Source organism: Mytilus edulis, chromosome 3, assembly GCF_963676685.1.
Source record: "Mytilus edulis chromosome 3, xbMytEdul2.2, whole genome shotgun sequence".
In the NCBI taxonomy this organism is placed as follows: Eukaryota; Metazoa; Mollusca; class Bivalvia; order Mytilida; family Mytilidae; genus Mytilus; species Mytilus edulis.
In genome coordinates this window covers 4,155,851-4,183,296 of record NC_092346.1, presented here as the reverse complement: position 1 = coordinate 4,183,296, position 27,446 = coordinate 4,155,851, and the positions used below count along the sequence as shown (strand labels likewise).

General features: G+C 38.1%; 1 protein-coding gene across 1 annotated transcript in view; it reads right to left on the bottom strand.

Annotated features, from left to right (window-relative positions):
* Positions 1-22,114, bottom strand: part of LOC139515635 (uncharacterized) — a 32,560-nt gene extending 10,446 nt beyond the window's left edge. Inside the window, exons 1-3 of the mRNA XM_071305260.1 lie at positions 22,014-22,114; positions 20,902-21,017; positions 4,803-4,940 (exon numbers count right to left, since the gene is read on the bottom strand). Coding sequence (XP_071161361.1) covers positions 4,803-4,940; positions 20,902-20,986 — 223 coding nt within the window. The 5' untranslated portion in view covers positions 20,987-21,017; positions 22,014-22,114. The remainder of the gene's footprint in view (positions 1-4,802; positions 4,941-20,901; positions 21,018-22,013) is intronic.
* Between the last annotated feature and the right edge of the window lie 5,332 nt (positions 22,115-27,446).

Genomic DNA, 27,446 nt, shown 5'->3' with positions numbered 1-27,446 from the left:
GTCTATCAATTAATGCTAGGTATAAATGAAAGACTTACAACTATCGAAAAGGGAATGTCACAAGTTAATCAAATGAACAGAACTTTGACAAATTTAGTAACAAAATTCACTGAAATAAACTCCAAAGTTGCAGAAGCTGAAGGGCAAATTAAAAATTTAAAAAGTAGATGTGATAGCACAATGGAAAAATGTCCCAGATAAAACATGATCACACTGAACTAAATAAAGAAGTTAAAAATATGAAAAAAATCCAAACTGATGCTAATAATAACTTACAGGGAATTAGCGACTTCATGGACGATTTCAAGGTAAATCACGAAAACAACGTAAAAGATGTAAAATCGGCTAAATCATCCATTAGTAAAGTAGCAAATGACCTTGCAGATAACACTTTGGAGCTGAGAAATGAAATTAAAGCAGTCGTCAAAAACGCAAAACAAGAAAATGAAATTCTACAAAGCACCGTTATTGACCTTCAATGCAGATCAATGAAGAATAACTTGGTTTTTACTGGTTTGACGGAAACCGAAGGAGAAAACACTGAAGAAGTTATTAGAACATTTATACAACAGTTCCTACATATAACACACAGAATAGAATTCGGCAATGTTCACAGATTTGGATATGGTGCCAAACCAGGCAGACGCGGACGCCCTAGACCGATTGTGGCCAGATTCTTATATTACAAAGATTTGGCACGATCGCTCTCAAATACATACAGGCTTAAAGGAAAACCGTTTGGGGTTAATCAACAGTTCCCTGAAATAATTGAACAAGCACGCAAAAGCCTATACCCAGTCATGAAACAGAAACGCATAGAAGGACACACAGTTAAGCTAGTTAGAGACATTTTGTACGTGGATGGTGAAATGTATAACGACCAAATTTCGGACATAGAACCTACTGACAGTCTTGCATCTCAAATGCGCACACCGGACCACCATCAAAACCGGAAACGACGTCGACGCATATCTTCGACTCCTAACCCAGACAGCTAGGATTCCAATGGAGATTTTAATATGTTGAAGAAACAAGGATGTGCAAATAACAGAAAAACAAGTTATGACAAAAATATCTGTAAAAATGTCAACAGTTCATTAGACTTAAAAATATTGTCGCTAAATTGTTGTGGGATAATGACCAGAATGCAATATCCCGAATTTATAGAACTCATTAAATGTTATGACTTTATCTGCTTGACAGAAACAAAAACTGATGATTTTGATAATGTTGATATACCAGGTTATACTTTTAAATTGAAAAATAGAAAAACTAAATCAAAAGTCAAATCAGGTGGTATTGCATTTGGATATAAAAATGAATTAGAAAATTATGTGCAAACAATAGAAACAGATAGTAATTTAGTATTTTGGGTTAAAATTTCAGCCAATTATTTAAAAACAGAACAAGATGTTATGATTGGTACAGTGTACATACCACCCGAAAATTCTACCTATAAGGTACCAGATTCAATAAATATACTTGAACAATAATTTCTAAAATTTTCAGCAAACCATGAGTCTATTTTGCTTACTGGTGATTTTAACAGCAGAACTGCTGCCAATTTAGACTTCTATGAAATAACAAATACCAATCATGACACATCAGATAATTTTAATATTGATTTTTCAAACAATTTACACAAGTTTCATATGTCACGTTTTAGAAATAGTTGCGACAAGACAAAAAACATCTATGGCAATCTACTTTTAGAAATGTGTAGAAATAACAATCTGTTTATTTTAAACGGTAGGGTTGACGGTGATAAAGAAGGCTTATTTACATGTCGCCAGTCAAGTGTGGTTGACTATTTTATTTGTACATATAATTTGTTATCATGTATTGTAAATATGTCTGTACTTGATTTTTCTGCTCTTTTTTCCGATGTTCATTCGCCTCTGAACTGTTAGCTAGTCTTCAACTCGATTGATAACATCGTCGAATGCGATGACATTTTAATAAACGATTTTACATGCCATGAAAGAAAGGGCTTCAAAAAATGGGATTGTGAAAAAGAAGCCGAATTTTTGAGAAATATCGATAGAAATAAAATCGATCAATTAAATAATGATTTAACTATGTTGAATACCAGTATACTGGCTCAAGAAAATATTAATAAAATAGTTGAATCTGTAAATGGTTTAATGCTGGATTCAGCCGAAAAGGTGTTTGGATCTTTTACATATAAACGACATGAAAAGAAATGTCGAAAAAAAGTTATTAAACCTTGGTTTGACAAAATATGTTGGGAAAAAAGGCTGTGCTTTCGAATAGCAAAAAGAAGATATAAATGCAATAAAACATGTTTAAAAAGAGAGGAGATGAAGAATACAGAACGTGAATATAAGAGGCAAATGAACATTTCTATTAATAAGCATAAAAAAGCCATGAGAAAAAAGATGAATGTTTTAAAAAATAGTAATTCTAAAGAATTTTGGAAGATATTGAACTCGTATAAAGAGAAAAAAAGGAATAATATTCCTGTTGATATACTTTTTGAATTTTTCAAAAATTTAAATTCGTCAGATCCTGACGCTGGTGAAGAAACTATTATAGATGAAAATAACGAACTTAATTCGTTATTAAACAGTTCTATTACGGAAAATGAAATTTTTAAATGCATCAAAAATCTTAAAAATGGCAAAGCTTGTGGCGATGACTTCATCATAAATGAATATATTAAGAGCACCTCTCAGATTTTCATGCCAATCTATGTTAAACTGTTCAATATTGTATTTGATACTGGAAAAGTGCCTGAACTTTGGCTTGTTGGTAATGTTATACCTTTTTATAAAAACAAAGGTGACCAGTCAGATCCCCAAAACTACAGACCTATAACTATATTAAGCTGTATGGGTAAACTTTTTACGTCAATTTTGAATTTAAGATTGAGTAATTTTTTGGAAGAATATTTGTTGTTAAATGAAAACCAGTTTGGTTTCAGAAAGGGTTATTCCACTATAGACAGCATATTTACTCTGCATATTTTATTTGAATTACTGAGACAAAAAAAGAAAAAACTTTTTTGTGCTTTTATTGATTTTGCTAAAGCTTTCGATACAGTTTGGAGATCTGGTCTTTGGTCAAAACTCATTTTACATACAGTGAATGGGAAGATGTATAACACTATATTTAATATGTATAAAAATGTGAAATCACGAATTTTCAGTGATGGAGAATATTCAGACTACTTTCCATGTAATGTAGGTGTAAGACAGGGAGAAAATTTATCTCCCATACTTTTTTTTATTTATCTAAATGATTTAGAAAGATTTTTTCAGAACAAAAATATAAGCGGTTTGAAATCTTTATCAGATCAGATAGAGAATGAGCTAAATATGTATTTAAAACTGTTTGTTGTATTGTACGCAGACGACACTGTACTTATGTCAGAAACACAAGCAGATCTACAAAAACAATTAGACGCTTTAAAGGAATATTGTGATACATGGAAATTAAAAGTCAATATCCCAAAAAGCAAAATAGTATTTTTTTCTAAAGGTAGACCACTACAAAATGTTAGTTTTAAATATGCTGATATTGTGTTAGAAATTGTTGAAGAATTTACATATCTTGGTGTATTATTTTCTAGAACAGGAAGTTTCACAAAAGCAAAAAAGGCACAAGCTGATAAAGCAACAAGGGCTATGTACGATATTCTGAAAAAGGGGAGATTACATAATTTAGATATTAAAAGCCAGCTAAAACTATTTGATAAAGTAGTTAAGCCTATATTATTATACGGGTGTGAAGTCTGGGGAATGGGTAACACCTCTGTTATAGAACGTGTTCATCTAAAATTTTGTAAATTACTGCTTAATCTTAAAAAGTCCACGCCTGATTTTATGATATATGGGGAACTTGGCCGATTCCCATTGGATATTTTTATTAAATTACGTACTATAAGTTATTGGGAAAAGCTTGTAACTGGGGAAAATCAGAAACTTCCTGTTATTCTATACAATCTTGTTACTGGTAGTTATAATGGAAATATAGCTTGGTTCAAGAATGTAAAATCTGTGCTTGATAATTGTGGACTATCAAATATATGGAACACTAAATATTTTATAAGTAAAAACTGGTTGTATGATACTGTTAAATTAAGACTAACTGACCAGTTCAGACAGACATGGTATGCTACTGTACAGAATTCTCCAAAAGCTCTAAATTATAAGTTATTCAAAAATAGTTTAAATTTCGAAACTTACTTTGATATTTTAGATGACAAAAACATTGCTTCTTTTTGTAGATTTAGAACTTTGAACACAAAAATTCCTATCGAAATTGGTAGATGGCAAAACATTCAGAGAGAAAATCGTATTTGTACTTTGTGCAATAACGGTGATATTGGCGACGAGTTCCATTACATTTTAGAATGCTCAGCAATAGACGATAGTAGACAATTGCTACTAAAGAAACCTTTTATAAACAGACCAAATATTCTAAAATTTCAAGGTCTCATGAATAGTAGCAACCCGTCTGAACTAAACAATTTGTCCAAGTTTATAAGGTTTATTATTAAATGCCTAGAATCTCCTGGGTAATCACTTTATGTCTCTATTTTTACATTTGTATTTAAAATTTATTTGTATATGTCTCTGTACCATTGTACTTTGGTTTACGAGAATAAAGATATATACTAATAATAAAATATCAAAGGCTACCGCTGTAAAATTATACCTCTATTTATCGGTCGTAAACTGATAAAAGAAAACAAATCGTGGTTTTAAACTTAAACCAAGCCCTAGTGAAACACTACAACTAAAAGAGGAAAACAACGGAACAAATATACAAAAACATACCAGGCGGTGGTGGCTGTGTCTCTTGGGTCTGTCCTGTCTTGTGGTTCTTATACCTATAACGGCATACACCATTATATTGATAATCACATATAACCTCCCAGTAATACGGAACTGAATTTTGTATTCTTGCAAATTCACCTACAATCATGAAATTAGTATTGAATAAAATTATAAAAGCATAATAATTATTTCAAGTGTGTTGTGCCACTTGAATTCATGCAGGTTTGTCTAGATTATGGCTATAAGATGTGATACATGTGTTTTGTGCCTGTTCGAGTCATCTGTCTGGACTCTTTGTTTAATGCGTGTTCAAATTGGTGTCTGGACTACATGTTTTGTGCCTGTTCCAATCGGTCTGTTTTGTAGCAGTTTGCATCAGTCTGTCTGGACTCCATGGTGTGTAGCAGTCTGAATCTGTGTATCAGGACTATACGTTTTGTAGCAGTTTAGATCGGTTTGTGTGGACTACATGTTTTGTAGCAGTTTGAATCGGTTTGTCTGTTCTATAAAATATGTTGTGTAGCAGTTTGGATCGATCGATCTGTCTTGACTATTTTTATTTTATAGCAGTCTGTCTGGTTTATATGTTTTTTAAAAGTTTGAATCGTTCTGTCTGGAATTTATGTTATGTAGCAGTTAGAATCAGTCTGTTTCGACTTTATGTTGTATAGCAGTTAGAATCAGTCTGTTTTGGACTTAATGTTGTGTAGCAGTTAGAATCAGTGTCTGGACTTCATGTTTTGTAGCAGTTTGAATCAGTCTGTTCTGACTTTATGTTGTATAGCAGTTATAATCAATGTCTGGACTTTATGTTGTGTAGCAGTTAGAATCAGTGTCTCGACTTTATGTTGTATAGCAGTTAGAATCAGTCTGTTTTGGACTTAATGTTGTGTAGCAGTTAGAATCAGTGTCTGGACTTCATGTTTTGTAGCAGTTTGAATCAGTCTGTTCTGACTTTATGTTGTATAGCAGTTATAATCAATGTCTGGACTTTATGTTGTGTAGCAGTTAGAATCAGTGTCTCGACTTTATGTTGTATAGCAGTTAGAATCAGTCTGTTTTGGACTTAATGTTGTGTAGCAGTTAGAATCAGTGTCTGGACTTCATGTTTTGTAGCAGTTTGAATCAGTCTGTTCTGACTTTATGTTGTATAGCAGTTATAATCAATGTCTGGACTTTATGTTGTGTAGCAGTTAGAATCAGTGTCTCGACTTTATGTTGTATAGCAGTTAGAATCAGTGTCTCGACTTTATGTTGTATAGCAGTTAGAATCAGTCTGTTTTGGACTTAATGTTGTGTAGCAGTTAGAATCAGTGTCTGAACTTCATGTTTTGTAGCAGTTTGAATCAGTATGTTCTGACTTTATGTTGTGTAGCAGTTATAATCAGTCTGTTTGGACTAAATGTTTTGTAGCAGTTTGAATCTGTCTGTTTGGACTTTATGTTGTATAGCAGTTATAATCAGTCTGTTTGGACTTCATGTTTTGTAGCAGTTGGAATCGGACTGTCTGGACTTTATGTTCATTTTTTGTTGTATAACAGTTAGAATCAATGTCAGCTGGACTTTACGTTTTGTAGCAGTTATAATCAGTCTGTTTTGACTTTATGTTATGTAGCAGTTAGAATCAGTCTGTTTTGGACTTCAATGTTTCGTAGCAGTTTGAATCAGTCTGTTCTGACTTTATGTTGTATAGCAGTTATAATCAATGCCTGGACTTTATGTTGTGTAGCAGTTTGAATCAGTCTGTTCTGACTTTATGTTGTATAGCAGTTATAATGAATGTTTGGACTTAATGTTTTGTAGCAGTTATAATCAATGTCTGGACTTAATGTTTTGTAGCAGTTTGGATCGGTCTGTCTGGACTTTATATTGTATAGCATTTTAAATCGGTTTGTCTGGACTACATGTTTTGTAGCAGTTTGAATCTGTCTGTCTTTACTATATGTTTTGTAGCAGTTGAATCGGTCTGTCTTGACTTAAGTTAATGTTGTGTAGCAGTTTGAAATGGACGACATCAAAAGTTCAATGAAGGATAAAACACTTAATTCCCATAATTTTTTCACTAACCCCCCTACCCCCTCTTAACTTAATTTGGGAAAAATTTATTTACCTATAGGGATATATATGTCAAAATCGATTTTAGATATACAAAACTTGCAGAATTTTAACTGACCCCCCACCCCCAAACTATTTAAGTTTTTTATCATACATCGATCTTTTGATGTCGTCCCTAATGTTGTGTAGCAGTTAAAAGCGGACTGTTTAGACTATATGTTTTGTAGCAGTTACAATCTGTCTGTCTTGACTATATGTGTTGTAGTTTTTTTAATCGATCTGTCTTGACTTTTTACTGGACTGGTGGGTAATGTCTATTGAGCCTATTTAAATCGATTTGTCTTGACTTTTTACTGGACTGGTGGGGGTTGTCTATTGAGCCTGTTTAAATCGATTTGTCAGGACTTTTTACTGGACTGGTGGGGGTTGTCTATTGAGCCTGTTTAAATAGATCTGTCAGGACTTTTTACTAGACTGGTGGGGGTTGTCTATTGAGCCTGTTTAAATCGATTTGTCAGGACTTTTTACTGGACTGGTGGGGGTTGTCTATTGAGCCTGTTTAAATCGATCTGTCAGGATTTTTTACTGGACTGGTGGGGTTGTCTATTGAGCCTGTTTAAATAGATCTGTCAGGACTTTTTACTGGACTGGTGGGGGTTGTCTATTGAGCCTGTTTAAATCGATCTGTCAGGACTTTTTACTGGACTGGTGGGGGTTGTCTATTGAGCCTGTTTAAATCGATCTGTCAGGACTTTTTACTGGACTGGTGGGGGTTGTCTATTGAGCCTGTTTAAATCGATCTGTCAGGACTTTTTACTGGACTGGTGGGGGTTGTCTATTGAGCCTGTTTAAATCGGTCTGTCAGGACTTTTTACTGGACTGGTGGGGGTTGTCTATTGAGCCTGTTTCAATCGATCTGTCAGGACTTTTTACTGGACTGGTGGGTATTGTTTATTAAACCTGTTTAAATAGATCTGTCAGGACTTTTTACTGGACTGGTGGGGGTTGTCTATTGAGCCTGTTTAAATCGATCTGTCAGGACTTTTTACTGGACTGGTGGGGGTTGTCTATTGAGCCTGTTTAAATCGATCTGTCAGGACTTTTTACTGGACTGGTGGGGGTTGTTTATTGAACCTGTTTAAATCGATCTGTCAGGACTTTTTACTGGACTGGTGGGGGTTGTCTATTGAGCCTGTTTAAATCGATCTGTCAGGACTTTTTACTGGACTGGTGGGTATTGTTTATTGAACCTGTTTAAATCGATCTGTCAGGACTTTTTACTGGACTGGTGGGGGTTGTCTATTGAGCCTGTTTAAATCGATCTGTCAGGATTTTTACTGGACTGGTGGGTATTGTTTATTGAACCTGTTTAAATAGATCTGTCAGGACTTTTTACTGGACTGGTGGGGGTTGTCTATTGAGCCTGTTTAAATCGATCTGTCAGGACTTTTTACTGGACTGGTGGGTATTGTCTATTGAGCCTGTTTAAATCGATCTGTCAGGACTTTTTACTGGACTGGTGGGGGTTGTCTATTGAGCCTGTTTAAATCGATCTGTCAGGACTTTTTACTGGACTGGTGGGGGTTGTCTATTGAGCCTGTTTAAATCGATTTGTCAGGACTTTTTACAGGACTGGTGGGGGTTGTTTATTGAGCCTGTTTAAATCGATCTGTCAGGACTTTTTACTGGACTGGTGGGGGTTGTATATTGAGCCTGTTTAAATCGATTTGTCAGGACTTTTTACTGGACTGGTGGGTATTGTTTATTGAACCTGTTTAAATCGATCTGTCAGGACCTTTTACTGGACAGTCTGGTGGGGGTTGTCTATTGAGCCTGTTTAAATCGATTTGTCAGGAATTTTTACTGGACTGGTGGGTATTGTCTATTGAGCCTGTTTAAATCGATCTGTCAGGACTTTTTACTGGACTGGTGGGGGTTGTCTATTGAGCCTGTTTAAATCGATTTGTCAGGACTTTTTACTGGATTGGTGGGGGTTGTCTATTGAGCCTGTTTAAATCGATTTGTCAGGAATTTTTACTGGACTGGTGGGTATTGTCTATTGAGCCTGTTTAAATCGATCTGTCAGGACTTTTTACTGGACTGGTGGGGGTTGTCTATTGAGCCTGTTTAAATCGATCTGTCAGGACTTTTTACTGAACTGGTGGGTATTGTCTATTGAGCCTGTTTAAATAGATCTGTCAGGACTTTTTACTGGACTGGTGGGTATTGTCTATTGAACCTGTTTAAATCGATCTGTCAGGACTTTTTACTGGACTGGTGGGGGTTGTCTATTCAGCCTGTTTAAATAGATCTGTCAGGACTTTTTACTGGACTGGTGGGGGTTGTCTATTGAACCTGTTTAAATCGATCTGTCAGGACTTTTTACTGGACTGGTGGGGGTTGTCTATTGGGCCTGGTTAAATCGATCTGTCAGGACTTTTTACTGAACTGGTGGGTATTGTCTATTGAGCCTGTTTAAATAGATCTGTCAGGACTTTTTACTGGACTGGTGGGTATTGTCTATTGAGCCTGTTTAAATCGATTTGTCTTGACTTTTTACTGGACTGGTGGGGGTTGTCTATTGAGCCTGTTTAAATCGATTTGTCTTGACTTTTTACTGGACTGGTGGGGGTTGTCTATTGAGCCTGTTTAAATAGATCTGTCAGGACTTTTTACTGGACTGGTGGGGGTTGTCTATTGAGCCTGTTTAAATCGATTTGTCAGGACTTTTTACTGGACTGGTGGGGGTTGTCTATTGAGCCTGTTTAAATCGATCTGTCAGGATTTTTTACTGGACTGGTGGGGTTGTCTATTGAGCCTGTTTAAATAGATCTGTCAGGACTTTTTACTGGACTGGTGGGGGTTGTCTATTGAGCCTGTTTAAATCGATTTGTCAGGACTTTTTACTGGACTGGTGGGGGTTGTCTATTGAGCCTGTTTAAATCGGTCTGTCAGGACTTTTTACTGGATTGGTGGGGGTTGTCTATTGAGCCTGTTTAAATAGATCTGTCAGGACTTTTTACTGGACTGGTGGGGGTTGTCTATTGAGCCTGTTTAAATCGATATGTCAGGACTTTTTACTGGACTGGTGGGGGTTGTCTATTGAGCCTGTTTAAATCGATCTGTCAGGACTTTTTACTGGACTGGTGGGGGTTGTCTATTGAGCCTGTTTAAATCGGTCTGTCAGGACTTTTTACTGGACTGGTGGGGGTTGTCTATTGAGCCTGTTTCAATCGATCTGTCAGGACTTTTTACTGGACTGGTGGGTATTGTTTATTAAACCTGTTTAAATAGATCTGTCAGGACTTTTTACTGGACTGGTGGGGGTTGTCTATTGAGCCTGTTTAAATCGATCTGTCAGGAATTTTTACTGGACTGGTGGGGGTTGTCTATTGAGCCTGTTTAAATCGATCTGTCAGGACTTTTTACTGGACTGGTGGGGGTTGTTTATTGAACCTGTTTAAATCGATCTGTCAGGACTTTTTACTGGACTGGTGGGGGTTGTCTATTGAGCCTGTTTAAATCGATCTGTCAGGACTTTTTACTGGACTGGTGGGGGTTGTCTATTGAGCCTGTTTAAATAGATCTGTCAGGACTTTTTACTGGACTGGTGGGGGTTGTCTATTGAGCCTGTTTAAATCGATCTGTCAGGATTTTTACTGGACTGGTGGGTATTAATTATTGAACCTGTTTAAATAGATTTGTCAGGACTTTTTACTGGACTGGTGGGGGTTGTCTATTGAGCCTGTTTAAATCGATCTGTCAGGACTTTTTACTGGACTGGTGGGTATTGTCTATTGAGCCTGTTTAAATCGATCTGTCAGGACTTTTTACTGGACTGGTGGGGGTTGTCTAATGAGCCTGTTTAAATCGATCTGTCAGGACTTTTTACTGGACTGGTGGGGGTTGTCTATTGAGCCTGTTTAAATCGATCTGTCAGGACTTTTTACTGGACTGGTGGGGGTTGTCTATTGAGCCTGTTTAAATCGATTTGTCAGGACTTTTTACAGGACTGGTGGGGGTTGTATATTGAGCCTGTTTAAATCGATCTGTCAGGACTTTTTACTGGACTGGTGGGGGTTGTATATTGAGCCTGTTTAAATCGATTTGTCAGGACTTTTTACTGGACTGGTGGGTATTGTTTATTGAACCTGTTTAAATCGATCTGTCAGGACCTTTTACTGGACAGTCTGGTGGGGGTTGTCTATTGAGCCTGTTTAAATCGATTTGTCAGGAATTTTTACTGGACTGGTGGGTATTGTCTATTGAGCCTGTTTAAATCGATCTGTCAGGACTTTCTACTGGACTGGTGGGGGTTGTCTATTGAGCCTGTTTAAATCGATCTGTCAGGACTTTTTACTGGACTGGTGGGTATTGTTTATTAAACCTGTTTAAATAGATCTGTCAGGACTTTTTACTGGATTGGTGGGGGTTGTCTATTGAGCCTGTTTAAATCGATCTGTCAGGACTTTTTACTGGACTGGTGGGGGTTGTCTATTGAGCCTGTTTAAATCGATCTGTCAGGACTTTTTACTGGACTGGTGGGGGTTGTTTATTGAACCTGTTTAAATCGATCTGTCAGGACTTTTTACTGGACTGGTGGGGGTTGTCTATTGAGCCTGTTTAAATCGATCTGTCAGGACTTTTTACTGGACTGGTGGGGGTTGTCTATTGAGCCTGTTTAAATAGATCTGTCAGGACTTTTTACTGGACTGGTGGGGGTTGTCTATTGAGCCTGTTTAAATCGATCTGTCAGGATTTTTACTGGACTGGTGGGTATTGTTTATTGAACCTGTTTAAATAGATCTGTCAGGACTTTTTACTGGACTGGTGGGGGTTGTCTATTGAGCCTGTTTAAATCGATCTGTCAGGACTTTTTACTGGACTGGTGGGTATTGTCTATTGAGCCTGTTTAAATCGATCTGTCAGGACTTTTTTACTGGACTGGTGGGGGTTGTCTATTGAGCCTGTTTAAATCGATCTGTCAGGACTTTTTACTGGACTGGTGGGGGTTGTCTATTGAGCCTGTTTAAATCGATCTGTCAGGACTTTTTACTGGACTGGTGGGGGTTGTCTATTGAGCCTGTTTAAATCGATTTGTCAGGACTTTTTACAGGACTGGTGGGGGTTGTATATTGAGCCTGTTTAAATCGATCTGTCAGGACTTTTTACTGGACTGGTGGGGGTTGTATATTGAGCCTGTTTAAATCGATTTGTCAGGACTTTTTACTGGACTGGTGGGTATTGTTTATTGAACCTGTTTAAATCGATCTGTCAGGACCTTTTACTGGACAGTCTGGTGGGGGTTGTCTATTGAGCCTGTTTAAATCGATTTGTCAGGAATTTTTACACGACTGGTGGGTATTGTCTATTGAGCCTGTTTAAATCGATCTGTCAGGACTTTTTACTGGACTGGTGGGGGTTGTCTATTGAGCCTGTTTAAATCGATTTGTCAGGACTTTTTACTGGATTGGTGGGGGTTGTCTATTGAGCCTGTTTAAATCGATTTGTCAGGAATTTTTACTGGACTGGTGGGTATTGTCTATTGAGCCTGTTTAAATCGATCTGTCAGGACTTTTTACTGGACTGGTGGGGGTTGTCTATTGAGCCTGTTTAAATCGATCTGTCAGGACTTTTTACTGAACTGGTGGGTATTGTCTATTGAGCCTGTTTAAATAGATCTGTCAGGACTTTTTACTGGACTGGTGGGTATTGTCTATTGAACCTGTTTAAATCGATCTGTCAGGACTTTTTACTGGACTGGTGGGGGTTGTCTATTGAGCCTGTTTAAATAGATCTGTCAGGACTTTTTACTGGACTGGTGGGGGTTGTCTATTGAACCTGTTTAAATCGATCTGTCAGGACTTTTTACTGGACTGGTGGGGGTTGTCTATTGAGCCTGGTTAAATCGATCTGTCAGGACTTTTTACTGGACTGGTGGGGGTTGTCTATTGAGCCTGTTTAAATAGATCTGTCAGGACTTTTTACTGGACTGGTGGGGGTTGTCTATTGAACCTGTTTAAATCGATCTGTCAGGACTTTTTACTGGACTGGTGGGGGTTGTCTATTGAGCCTGGTTAAATCGATCTGTCAGGACTTTTTACTGGACTGGTGGGTATTGTCTATTGAGCCTGTTTAAATAGATCTGTCAGGACTTTTTACTGGACTGGTGGGGGTTTTCTATTGAGCCTTAATAAATCGATTTGTCTTGACTTTTTACTGAACTGGTGGGGGTTGTCTATTGAGCTTGTTTAAATCGATTTGTCAGGACTTTTTACTGGACTGGTGGGTATTGTCTATTGAGCCTGTTTAAATAGATCTGTCAGGACTTTTTACTGGACTGGTGGGGGTTGTCTATTGAGCCTTAATAAATCGATTTGTCTTGACTTTTTACTGAACTGGTGGGGGTTGCCTATTGAGCTTGTTTAAATCGATTTGTCAGGACTTTTTACTGGACTGGTGGGTATTGTCTATTGAGCCTGTTTAAATAGATCTGTCAGGACTTTTTACTGGACTGGTGGGGGTTGTCTATTGAACCTGTTTAAATCGATCTGTCAGGACTTTTTACTGGTCTGGTATGGGGTGGTCTGTTGAGCCTGTTTAAATCGATCTGTCAGGACTTTTTACTGGACTGGTGGGGGTTGTCTATTGAGCCTGTTTAAATAGATCTGTCAGGACGTTTTACTGGACTGGTGGGGGTTGTCTATTGAGCCTGTTTAAATCGATCTGTCAGGACTTTTTACTGGACTGGTGGGTATTGTTTATTGAACCTGTTTAAATCGGTCTGTCAGGACTTTTTACTGGACTGGTGGGTATTGTCTATTGAGCCTATTTAAATCGATTTGTCTTGACTTTTTACTGGACTGGTGGGGGTTGTATATTGAGCCTGTTTAAATAGATCTTTCAGGACTTTTTACTGGACTGGTGGGGGTTGTCTATTGAGCCTGTTTAAATCGATCTGTCAGGACTTTTTACTGGACTGGTGGGGGTTGTCTATTGAGCCTGTTTAAATCGATCTGTCAGAACTTTTTACTGGACTGGTGGGGGTTGTCTATTGAGCCTGTTTAAATCGATCTGTCAGGACTTTTTACTGGACTGGTGGGGGTTGTCTATTGAGCCTGTTTAAATCGATTTGTCAGGACTTTTTACTGGACTGGTGGGGGTTGTATATTGAGCCTGTTTAAATCGATCTGTCAGGGCTTTTTACTGGACTGGTGGGGGTTGTACATTGAGCCTGTTTAAATCGATTTGTCAGGACTTTTTACTGGACTGGTGGGGGTTGTCTATTGAGCCTGTTTAAATAGATCTGTCAGGACTTTTTACTGGACTGGTGGGGGTTGTCTATTGAACCTGTTTAAATCGATCTGTCAGGACTTTTTACTGGACTGGTGGGGGTTGTCTATTGAGCCTGGTTAAATCGATCTGTCAGGACTTTTTACTGGACTGGTGGGTATTGTCTATTGAGCCTGTTTAAATAGATCTGTCAGGACTTTTTACTGGACTGGTGGGGGTTTTCTATTGAGCCTTAATAAATCGATTTGTCTTGACTTTTTACTGAACTGGTGGGGGTTGTCTATTGAGCTTGTTTAAATCGATTTGTCAGGACTTTTTACTGGACTGGTGGGTATTGTCTATTGAGCCTGTTTAAATAGATCTGTCAGGACTTTTTACTGGACTGGTGGGGGTTGTCTATTGAGCCTTAATAAATCGATTTGTCTTGACTTTTTACTGAACTGGTGGGGGTTGCCTATTGAGCTTGTTTAAATCGATTTGTCAGGACTTTTTACTGGACTGGTGGGTATTGTCTATTGAGCCTGTTTAAATAGATCTGTCAGGACTTTTTACTGGACTGGTGGGGGTTGTCTATTGAACCTGTTTAAATCGATCTGTCAGGACTTTTTACTGGTCTGGTATGGGGTGGTCTGTTGAGCCTGTTTAAATCGATCTGTCAGGACTTTTTACTGGACTGGTGGGGGTTGTCTATTGAGCCTGTTTAAATAGATCTGTCAGGACGTTTTACTGGACTGGTGGGGGTTGTCTATTGAGCCTGTTTAAATCGATCTGTCAGGACTTTTTACTGGACTGGTGGGTATTGTTTATTGAACCTGTTTAAATCGGTCTGTCAGGACTTTTTACTGGACTGGTGGGTATTGTCTATTGAGCCTATTTAAATCGATTTGTCTTGACTTTTTACTGGACTGGTGGGGGTTGTATATTGAGCCTGTTTAAATAGATCTTTCAGGACTTTTTACTGGACTGGTGGGGGTTGTCTATTGAGCCTGTTTAAATCGATCTGTCAGGACTTTTTACTGGACTGGTGGGGGTTGTCTATTGAGCCTGTTTAAATCGATCTGTCAGAACTTTTTACTGGACTGGTGGGGGTTGTCTATTGAGCCTGTTTAAATCGATCTGTCAGGACTTTTTACTGGACTGGTGGGGGTTGTCTATTGAGCCTGTTTAAATCGATTTGTCAGGACTTTTTACTGGACTGGTGGGGGTTGTATATTGAGCCTGTTTAAATCGATCTGTCAGGGCTTTTTACTGGACTGGTGGGGGTTGTATATTGAGCCTGTTTAAATCGATTTGTCAGGACTTTTTACTGGACTGGTGGGTATTGTTTTTTGAACCTGTTTAAATCGATCTGTCTGACAGGACTTTTTACTGGACAGTCTGGTGGGGGTTGTCTATTGAGCCTGTTTAAATCGATTTGTCAGGAATTTTTACTGGACTGGTGGGTATTGTTTATTGAACCTGTTTAAATCGATCTGTCAGGACCTTTTACTGGACAGTCTGGTGGGGGTTGTCTATTGAGCCTGTTTAAATCGATTTGTCAGGAATTTTTACACGACTGGTGGGTATTGTCTATTGAGCCTGTTTAAATCGATCTGTCAGGACTTTTTACTGGACTGGTGGGGGTTGTCTATTGAGCCTGTTTAAATCGATTTGTCAGGACTTTTTACTGGATTGGTGGGGGTTGTCTATTGAGCCTGTTTAAATCGATTTGTCAGGAATTTTTACTGGACTGGTGGGTATTGTCTATTGAGCCTGTTTAAATCGATCTGTCAGGACTTTTTACTGGACTGGTGGGGGTTGTCTATTGAGCCTGTTTAAATCGATCTGTCAGGACTTTTTACTGAACTGGTGGGTATTGTCTATTGAGCCTGTTTAAATAGATCTGTCAGGACTTTTTACTGGACTGGTGGGTATTGTCTATTGAACCTGTTTAAATCGATCTGTCAGGACTTTTTACTGGACTGGTGGGGGTTGTCTATTGAGCCTGTTTAAATAGATCTGTCAGGACTTTTTACTGGACTGGTGGGGGGTTGTCTATTGAACCTGTTTAAATCGATCTGTCAGGACTTTTTACTGGACTGGTGGGGGTTGTCTATTGAGCCTGGTTAAATCGATCTGTCAGGACTTTTTACTGAACTGGTGGGTATTGTCTATTGAGCCTGTTTAAATAGATCTGTCAGGACTTTTTACTGGACTGGTGGGTATTGTCTATTGAGCCTGTTTAACTAGATCTGTCAGGACTTTTTACTGGACTGGTGGGTATTGTCTATTGAGCCTGTTTAAATAGATCTGTCAGGACTTTTTACTGGACTGGTGGGGGTTGTCTATTGAGCCTTAATAAATCGATTTGTCTTGACTTTTTACTGAACTGGTGGGGGTTGTCTATTGAGCTTGTTTAAATCGATTTGTCAGGACTTTTTACTGGACTGGTGGGTATTGTCTATTGAGCCTGTTTAAATAGATCTGTCAGGACTTTTTACTGGACTGGTGGGGGTTGTCTATTGAGCCTTAATAAATCGATTTGTCTTGACTTTTTACTGAACTGGTGGGGGTTGCCTATTGAGCTTGTTTAAATCGATTTGTCAGGACTTTTTACTGGACTGGTGGGTATTGTCTATTGAGCCTGTTTAAATAGATCTGTCAGGACTTTTTACTGGACTGGTGGGGGTTGTCTATTGAACCTGTTTAAATCGATCTGTCAGGACTTTTTACTGGTCTGGTATGGGGTGGTCTGTTGAGCCTGTTTAAATCGATCTGTCAGGACTTTTTACTGGACTGGTGGGGGTTGTCTATTGAGCCTGTTTAAATAGATCTGTCAGGACGTTTTACTGGACTGGTGGGGGTTGTCTATTGAGCCTGTTTAAATCGATCTGTCAGGACTTTTTACTGGACTGGTGGGTATTGTTTATTGAACCTGTTTAAATCGGTCTGTCAGGACTTTTTACTGGACTGGTGGGTATTGTCTATTGAGCCTATTTAAATCGATTTGTCTTGACTTTTTACTGGACTGGTGGGGGTTGTATATTGAGCCTGTTTAAATAGATCTTTCAGGACTTTTTACTGGACTGGTGGGGGTTGTCTATTGAGCCTGTTTAAATCGATCTGTCAGGACTTTTTACTGGACTGGTGGGGGTTGTCTATTGAGCCTGTTTAAATCGATCTGTCAGAACTTTTTACTGGACTGGTGGGGGTTGTCTATTGAGCCTGTTTAAATCGATCTGTCAGGACTTTTTACTGGACTGGTGGGGGTTGTCTATTGAGCCTGTTTAAATCGATTTGTCAGGACTTTTTACTGAACTGGTGGGGGTTGTATATTAAGACTGTTTAAATCGATCTGTCAGGGCTTTTTACTGGACTGGTGGGGGTTGTATATTGAGCCTGTTTAAATCGATTTGTCAGGACTTTTTACTGGACTGGTGGGTATTGTTTTTTGAACCTGTTTAAATCGATCTGTCTGACAGGACTTTTTACTGGACAGTCTGGTGGGGGTTGTCTATTGAGCCTGTTTAAATCGATTTGTCAGGAATTTTTACTGGACTGGTGGGTATTGTCTATTGAGCCTGTATAAATCGATCTCTCAGGACTTTTTACTGGACTGGTGGGCGTTGTCTATTGAGCCTGTTTAAATCGATTTGTCAGGACTTTTTACTGGATTGGTGGGGGTTGTCTATTGAGCCTGTTTAAATCGATTTGTCAGGAATTTTTACTGGACTGGTGGGTATTGTCTATTGAGCCTGTTTAAATCGATCTGTCAGGACTTTTTACTGGACTGGTGGGGGTTGTCTATTGAGCCTGTTTCAATCGATCTGTCAGGACTTTTTACTGAACTGGTGGGTATTGTCTATTGAGCCTGTTTAAATAGATCTGTCAGGACTTTTTACTGGACTGGTGGGTATTGTCTATTGAACCTGTTTAAATCGATCTGTCAGGACTTTTTACTGGACTGGTTGGGGTTGTCTATTGAGCCTGTTTAAATAGATCTGTCAGGACTTTTTACTGGACTGGTGGGGGTTGTCTATTGAGCCTGTTTAAATCGATCTGTCAGGACTTTTTACTGGACTGGTGGGGGTTGTCTATTGAGCCTGTTTAAATAGATCTGTCAGGACTTTTTACTGGACTGGTGGGGGTTGTATATTGAGCCTGTTTAAATCGATCTGTCAGGACTTTTTACTGGACTGGTGGGGGTTGTATATTGAGCCTGTTTAAATCGATCTGTCCGACTTTTTACTGGACTGGTGGGGGTTGTCTGTTGAGCCTGTTTAAATCGATCTGTCCGACTTTTTACTGGACTGGTGGGTATTGTCTATAGAGTCTGTTTAAATCGATCTGTCTTGACTTTTTACTGGACTGGTGGGGGTTGTCTATTGAGCCTGTTTAAATCGATTTGTCAGGACTTTTTACTGGACTGGTGGGGGTTGTCTATTGAGCCTGTTTAAATCGATCTGTCAGGACTTTTTACTGGACTGGTGGGGGTTGTCTATTGAGCCTGTTTAAATCGATCTGTCAGGACTTTTTACTGGACTGGTGGGGGTTGTCTATTGAGCCTGTTTAAATCGATCTGTCAGGACTTTTTACTGGACTGGTGGGGGTTGTCTATTGAGCCTGTTTAAATCGATCTGTCAGGACTTTTTACTGAACTGGTGGGTATTGTCTATTGAGCCTGTTTAAATCGATTTGTCTTGACTTTTTACTGGACTGGTGGGGGTTGTCTATTGAGCCTGTTTAAATCGATCTGTCAGGACTTTTTACTGGACTGGTGGGTATTGTCTATTGAGCCTGTTTAAATCGATCTGTCAGGACTTTTTACTGAACTGGTGGGTATTGTCTATTGAGCCTGTTTAAATCGATTTGTCTTGACTTTTTACTGGACTGGTGGGGGTTGTCTATTGAGCCTGTTTATATCGATCTGTCAGGACTTTTTACTGGACTGGTGGGGGTTGTATATTTAGCCTGTTTAAATCGATCTGTCAGTTTTTTTACTGGACTGGTGGGGGTTGTATATTGAGCCTGTTTAAATCGATTTGTCAGGACTTTTTACTGGACTGGTGGGTATTGTTTATTGAACCTGTTTAAATCGATCTGTCTGACAGGACTTTTTACTGGACAGTCTTGTGGGGGTTGTCTATTGAGCCTGTTTAAATCGATTTGTCAGGAATTTTTACTGGACTGGTGGGTATTGTTTATTGAGCCTGTTTAAATCGATCTGTCAGGACTTTTTACTGGACTGGTGGGGGTTGTCTATTGAGCCTGTTTAAATCGATTTGTCAGGACTTTTTACTGGATTGGTGGGGGTTGTCTATTGAGCCTGTTTAAATCGATTTGTCAGGAATTTTTACTGGACTGGTGGGTATTGTCTATTGAGCCTGTTTAAATCGATCTGTCAGGACTTTTTACTGGACTGGTGGGGGTTGTCTATTGAGCCTGTTTAAATCGATCTGTCAGGACTTTTTACTGAACTGGTGGGTATTGTCTATTGAGCCTGTTTAAATAGATCTGTCAGGACTTTTTACTGGACTGGTGGGTATTGTCTATTGAACCTGTTTAAATCGATCTGTCAGGACTTTTTACTGGACTGGTGGGGGTTGTCTATTGAGCCTGTTTAAATAGATCTGTCAGGACTTTATACTGGACTGGTGGGGGTTGTCTATTGAGCCTGTTTAAATCGATCTGTCAGGACTTTTTACTGGACTGGTGGGGGTTGTCTATTGAGCCTGTTTAAATAGATCTGTCAGGACTTTTTACTGGACTGGTGGGGGTTGTATATTGAGCCTGTTTAAATCGATCTGTCAGGACTTTTTACTGGACTGGTGGGGGTTGTATATTGAGCCTGTTTAAATCGATCTGTCCGACTTTTTACTGGACTGGTGGGGGTTGTCTGTTGAGCCTGTTTAAATCGATCTGTCCGACTTTTTACTGGACTGGTGGGTATTGTCTATAGAGCCTGTTTAAATCGATCTGTCTTGACTTTTTACTGGACTGGTGGGGGTTGTCTATTGAGCCTGTTTAAATCGATTTGTCAGGACTTTTTACTGGACTGGTGGGGGTTGTCTATTGAGCCTGTTTAAATCGATATGTCAGGACTTTTTACTGGACTGGTGGGGGTTGTCTATTGAGCCTGTTAAATCGATCTGTCAGGACTTTTTACTGGACTGGTGGGGGTTGTCTATTGAGCCTGTTTAAATCGATCTGTCAGGACTTTTTACTGGACTGGTGGGGGTTGTCTATTGAGCCTGTTTAAATCGATCTGTCAGGACTTTTTACTGAACTGGTGGGTATTGTCTATTGAGCCTGTTTAAATCGATTTGTCTTGACTTTTTACTGGACTGGTGGGGGTTGTCTATTGAGCCTGTTTAAATCGATCTGTCAGGACTTTTTACTGGACTGGTGGGTTTTGTCTATTGAGCCTGTTTAAATCGATCTGTCAGGACTTTTTACTGAACTGGTGGGTATTGTCTATTGAGCCTGTTTAAATCGATCTGTCTTGACTTTTTACTGGACTGGTGGAGGTTGTCTATTGAGTCTGTTTGTAGTGAACAGGTGCTTTGCGTTGTTGGACTTATTCTTTACCAGGAGGTGCGTATTACTGATTTTAATTGCATCAGCATAGAATTAAGTTTATAAAAACCTCTCTGCATTCTGTATGTCTTTGTGTTATTTGTCCTCATTGCTGACAGTATTGTTAATTTGACACAACATGCACATCGTAATGAACAATAAGTTTTACTAAACGCAGAGTATAGATAATGCTTACTCTCTGCAGTTCCTCTTTTCCACCTGGCTTCAACAAATATTGTACAAATCACGACTAAAAGTGTTATCATAGCAACACGTGCCATGATGGTTTAGGGTCGTGACGATTATAATTGTCTGAAAAAGAAGATAAACATTTCAAATAATTATACTAGTAGTTTTCTGATTTTGGTATGAGTAAATAGAATATATTTCGAAGAGCAGGTATCAATTAAAATCTCTGTAGGGGGTCTCATTGGGGGGTTCCGATCCCGGATCCCGCTTACTGTTTTGTCAGATTCCCGTATCCCGCTGTCAGCAATTTTTTTTTTGTCAATTCCCGGGTCCCGCAAGACCTCATTTCCCGTTTTCACGACACAATAATTTGACTTTCACGTTTTACGCTTACGAAAAATCGGCAATCCCGCGTCACGCTTAGACCCCAATGAGACCCACTCTGTAGTGTCAAGGTTTTATGTCATGACCAACTTTTACGGGACCCTGTGTGATGTCCAGTAATGGCGGACAAATAGCGATAAGGTGTCATACTCATATCTTTATTCATTTATTCAAATTACAAAATTAAAGTAAAAAAAATAAAAGAAACAATGAAGATCATTGAAAAATGCATGAAAGTTTTTTGTTGGAAGGACAAGGGCACAAGGCTATTTTAATTTTTTGTTTTTTGACGCCTTCCTGCGTCGATGTAGCAGCCTTTCAACTTTAAGACGGTCATTAACTCCCCTATTAATAAGATTAGCTAGCTCCTGTTTATTTATTTTTCACAATGATTCAAGAGATCCACTCTTAGAGGTGACAGTGGCGGATTCAAAATGGAGAGGTTTCGTAAATTGACCCCCCTTTTTTTAACGATCAATGCATTTCAATTGGGACCTAGTTGGAAGCCTTGGAAATGTAGCTTGCAAAATTTAGAGACACGAATGCATCCTCTAAATGGTGGTTTACCTTCGACACTCGACTGACTCGTCATGTTTCGTATGACTATAAGTGTGGAAACCGCCTCTCTCATTGGCATTGATAGAAACAAGTGCCTGTGATAAGAAACCCCCCTTTTTAAGAGAGTTTTGTGTTTATATTCAAAGAGATACATTTGATTTTACACATTGACAATACCTGTTTTGCAAAGATGTCCAAAATCAATGTCGTTTTAATATAGGCCTATGGCGTCAAACAAGTGAAGTGGCAGCAAAGACGTCGGTACATGAAATGACGTCAGAACTGTAATTGTGGAGCGAAACTTCCTCCATTAAAGGAGAACCTCTGATATTTACAGGGCTTGATCGTTAATTGGCATTTTCAAATTTATGCATTTCATGCAAATTATTAATTATTATATGAAGGTCATTGTTAAGTGCTTAGTCCGTTTCTGTGTGTTTTACATTTTAATGTTGTGGCGTTGTTCTCTTATATTTAATGCGTTTCTCTCGGTTTTGTTTTGTTGCCCCGATTTTATTTTTTGTCCATAGATTTATGAGTTTTGAACAGCGGTATACTACTGTTGCCTTTATTTTGCAAATGTCGATATTTTCATTTCTACAAGCTTCGCTGTATTTCTTTCAAATAAAACTGAAGATTAAGCAGTGTAACATGTATCTTCACAGGGGCGGATCCAGTCATTTTAACTTGAAAAAAAGGGGGTGGGGGTGTACCATCCCAGGACAAAAAAAGGGGAGGGGTCCAACCACATGTCCTAATTCAAATGCATTGATCGTGCAAAAAAAAGGGGGGCATATGACATCAAAAAATGTCTAGCTGTCGTCAGTATTTTCCTACACGTGAAATGCATCCATATAAAACTTCTACATACGGTAGCAATTTTAAAGGGTCAAATAAACAAACAAACAAGCTAATGTGTCTTAAATTTGTGTTTATAATTAAGGCAGCAATCATTTGATTTTCGGCTAACATTAAAAGAAAACAAATTGTTTTCAACTTGTCGCAAAAAATATATACTGTTCTTCGCCCCGCAAGTGGAAATGGATTTCCTCAAAATCATATTATGCACTATTATTATAGTATAGTGCAGTTGGTACCGTTTAAAAGTACATATAGATAAGTATATTAATTGTCAATCTGCTCTTTGTTCCTATATAACTTCACAGGAAAATAAATGCCGCTGTGCTGGCATGAATAATCATTGATATAGTCACATGTATATATTAAATGTTTACCAAACTTTTAAATTTTCGAAATACTAAGGCTTCCTCAGAAATAGCTTTATTTGGCAAAACTCACTGATTTGGCTTTTATAGACGCGTGGTCGGGCGTAAGTACAAACTTTAATACTGCTTTCTATGCTGATGAAGTCAGATGGGATAAACCTGTCTTCTATCTGATGAGTTAAGCCTTTCTCAACTGATTTGTATAGTTCGTTCTTATGTTTTACTGTTATACCACTGTCCCAGGTTAGGGGGAGGGTTGGGATCCCGCTAACATGTTTAACCCCGCCACATTATTTATGTATGTGCCTGTCCCAAGTCAGGAGTCTGTAATACAGTGGTTGTCGTTTGTTTATGTGTTACATATTTGTTTTTCGTTAATTTTTTTACATAAATAAGGCCGTTAGTTTTCTCGTTTGAATTGTTTTACATTGTCTGATCGGGGCCTTTTATGGCTGACTATATGCGGTATGGGCTTTGCTCATTGTTGAAGGCCGTACGGTGACCTATAGTTGTTAATGTCTGTGTCATTTTGGTCTTTTGTGAATAGTTGTCTCATTGGCAATCATACCACACTTTCTTTTTTATATATTCTATTTGTCTGTCCCAAGTCAAGAACCTGTAACTCCGTGTCGTTTGTCGTCGTATCATGACTCAGCTCTTCATTAGGATTTGCTGTTACCACTCATTTTAAATTAATAAATGTATCTCCATAATGCATAGCTCTATTTCGTTGTCCAGCTTTGGCTTAATTTCTTTCTTTCCTTTGTGGTTTGATCAGCATTTTTATAAAGAGAGAGAGAGAGAGAGACAAACGATACCAAAGGGTCATTCAAACTCACAAGGAAAAAAATCAACAACAGTAACTGACAACGTCATGTCAAAAAACGAATAAAGACTAAAAAGAGAAACAAGATAAAATTGAGAAAGGAAATGGTGAATGTGTCAAAGCGGCAACAACCCGACCATAGAGCAGACAACAGCCGAAGGCCACCAATGGGTCTTCAATGTAGCGAAAATTCCCGCACCCGTAGGTGTCCTTCAGCTGGCCCCTAAAAAATATGTATACTAGTACAGTGATAATGGACGTCATTATAACTAAACTCCGAATTATACACAATAAACTAAAATTAAAATTAAAAAGAGTATACACAACACATCATAAAAAAATAAAGACGGAGCCAAGCGAACCCAATAACAACCTGGAATGTGATCGCAGGTGCTCCGGAAGGGTCAAATAATTCTGCAACACCAGTATTACCTATCGTGTTGCTCATGTTGGCTCATTTTTATTAGGTTATGGAAGCATCATTGAATATGAATCAATTATATAAGTGCACATTCATCTGATGCAGTTAAATAAATACTGCAAATGGAATTACACATTATACGATATCGTGTTCTGTATCAGACTGATATTTAAATCAGATCTTTCCATTGATTGGTTCACACAAAACACATCATGTCGAAATGCGTTGATCTTTCCAGTTAAGCACATATATATGCAATGAAGGGGTCACGAGCTTTCATCCTGTTTCGTAGTTTAATTGTTTTATTCAAGAGTTGTCTCTGATTTATAAAAGAAGTTGACATATATACAGTTCAAATGCACACCACGAAGAGAACTCGGAAATGTCCAAAATGTACAATCTGCTCAACACAGAAATATAGTACTCAGTAACGAGAAACTAACTTATACCAGCCTGCCAAAGTAAAATTAATCAATCAAGAAAAAACAAATACCTTCAAGTTGATACCTGTTGTAACTTTTATTCCGTTCAGTTGTTTACTTAATTGTGCACAGAATTACAAAATGTCGAATTACTAGATAAGAAAAACGGACGATATTTTGACATGTAACATGTAATAAATAACACGACGGACACCACAGCAGAAATAGGTTCTACTTAGTTTTTATGTCAATGGCCGAACAGTACGAAACTGCTTAGTACCGGTTCGACGAAACCAATTAACTCTTTGAGTTGTTCGTTATAAGTTATTTCTGCAGATTTTAGTCTTTGCTGTATGTTTGGGTTTTTTTTGCTTTGTTTTTTTTTAAGTTGAGAGTGTATGCTTGTTTTACTTCCGACATCGTTTTTATATATAATTCTCCCTTTTCCATTTTAAAGATATTTTTAGTATAAAGGGATACTATATATGAAGTTTTACTTTAAACTATATATATTTTGTTGAAGAAAAAAAACGAAAATCTGATTAAAGGAGAAGCAGATAATGGGTTGCAGTTTATATATCAATTAGAATGTAAACAAAATTAATATTGATAACAATCTACATTATTCTGAAGGTCAGTAATTATAGTCTTCAATACATGTAACAGATCGATGCGCATAAAAAATGAATTGACAAGATTTAAACTTTGTGAATAAATCCAATAGATTATCAAAAGAAATGCCATCAAAACCAATGTTCGTTAATGTCTTAAGATACAGTTTTGATTTCACGGAGATTTGTTAAGAAAATGAGCATATATTCCAGTTTTTTTCATCTTCAAATTGTCATTGTTAATCCAAACATGACATAAACAAGTTCGACTCTTGATTCGAGAGAACGGTATAATTTATGATATCACATCCTAATTCTTACTGGTGTTTTATACAGAGCACAGTAATTTAGATACGATCCGTGTAAACTTAACCGATCCTTCAAATAAACATATTCTGAAAGGTTACCACTTTAACATGTTAATTTGATCTAAAAATAGTGTTTTATTGGTATTGGTATTGATTTTGTATCAGTTAATTAAATTCAAACTACATTTTTATTTTTATATATGTGAAGTATTCACATTCATAACTCTACAATCTGTTGACACCTGTATCTTGGCATGCACAAGGTAACTTTCATCTGGTTTTTTTCCTCTTTGAATATATACATGTATAAACAACGTCTTAAACTAGGGTCGCACATTCACGATTTTTACTGCCGTCCTTGACAGGACCATTCCCGATTAAAATTAATTAAAAGTCTGATCAAGATCCTATGAATCGTAGATGGAAATTCAAACTTCAATTAAAATTTGTAAAACATTTTTTTTTAATCACGACAACAATCAGATATTGTTCAGGAAGCAACGATATTCAACCGTTTCCAAGCGAATTTATCCCGATAATTCCGTTCTAAATCCGCTTCTAATCCGATTTGTATCTTTCGCCAGGTAAAATTCGACCGAGTCTGTCACGACTGCGTCCCGATTCTACCGAATGTAATCCATCAGCCATCAGATAGTAACAAGAAAGTGAACCGTCGCTGACGGAAGTTATCCGTTCGAAAACTGTCGACATACTCGGGATGACCAGGGTATTGTCGGAACGTAATCCTATCACGGTCCGCTCTATCGCATTGCAAACGGCTTTGTCTGGTCTCAGTCGTATTGTATTCTGTAATTGTCGGGACTCTGACGTGGTCATCATTGACGAATTTAGAATTCATAACGGGACTGTTTCGGAACGGTTTCGGCAAAAACGGTTCGAAATCGACAAGATCTTGATGCAATCTGGACCCAATCGGCAGAAAAACAGCAATGAAAAATTTCTCCAGATCATTCTCGTTCCTCAGGACACCGTAAAGAATACACAGAACATTGTTAGGAACTCGATCCGATATAGCAGAATCTGTCACGACATAGGCACGATTGTAATCCGACTAGACAAAATCGGCTGAGTTTCCCCGAATGTTACGGGAGGCACCTAACTGTCGGGGTGCTTTGCCGAACTATTCGGACCCTTCCCGACCAGTAGGAATCTGTTACGAACTAAAACGACTGCGTTCAGACAATAATAGGACATTCCAGATATTTAAGGATACTAATCCGACTTTTTCACTTTTCGTGTCGTATCGCTGTCTGATCTCAAACGGGAGCAATAATCGGCAATGTGTGAACCCGCATTAACACTAAATCGATTGAATGTTGGATGTGATGTTATTGATAGTTTAGTCTTAGGTGCACGATTTTTTATTAGTTGTTATTGGATATGAACTTTCTATTAGAAACTGCGGGAACTCTCAGATATGTACTGAGTGTCTTTTTGTTGTTGGATATGAACTTGCTATTAGAAACTGCGAGTACGCTCAGATCTGTACTGTAGAAACTGCGAGTACGCTCAGATCTGTACTGTAGAAACTGCGGGAACTCTCAGATCTGTACCGAGTGTCTTTTTGTTGTTGGATATGAACTTGCTATTAGAAACTGCGAGTACGCTCAGATCTGTACTGTAGAAACTGCGAGTACGCTCAGATCTGTACTGTAGAAACTGCGGTTACTCTCAGATCTGTACTGAGTGTCTTTTTGTTGTTGGAATGTATTCGTACCCTGCAATGTCCAAGTTTTTGTTAAATTGATTTGTTTCTGTATCAATCTGATGAGTTA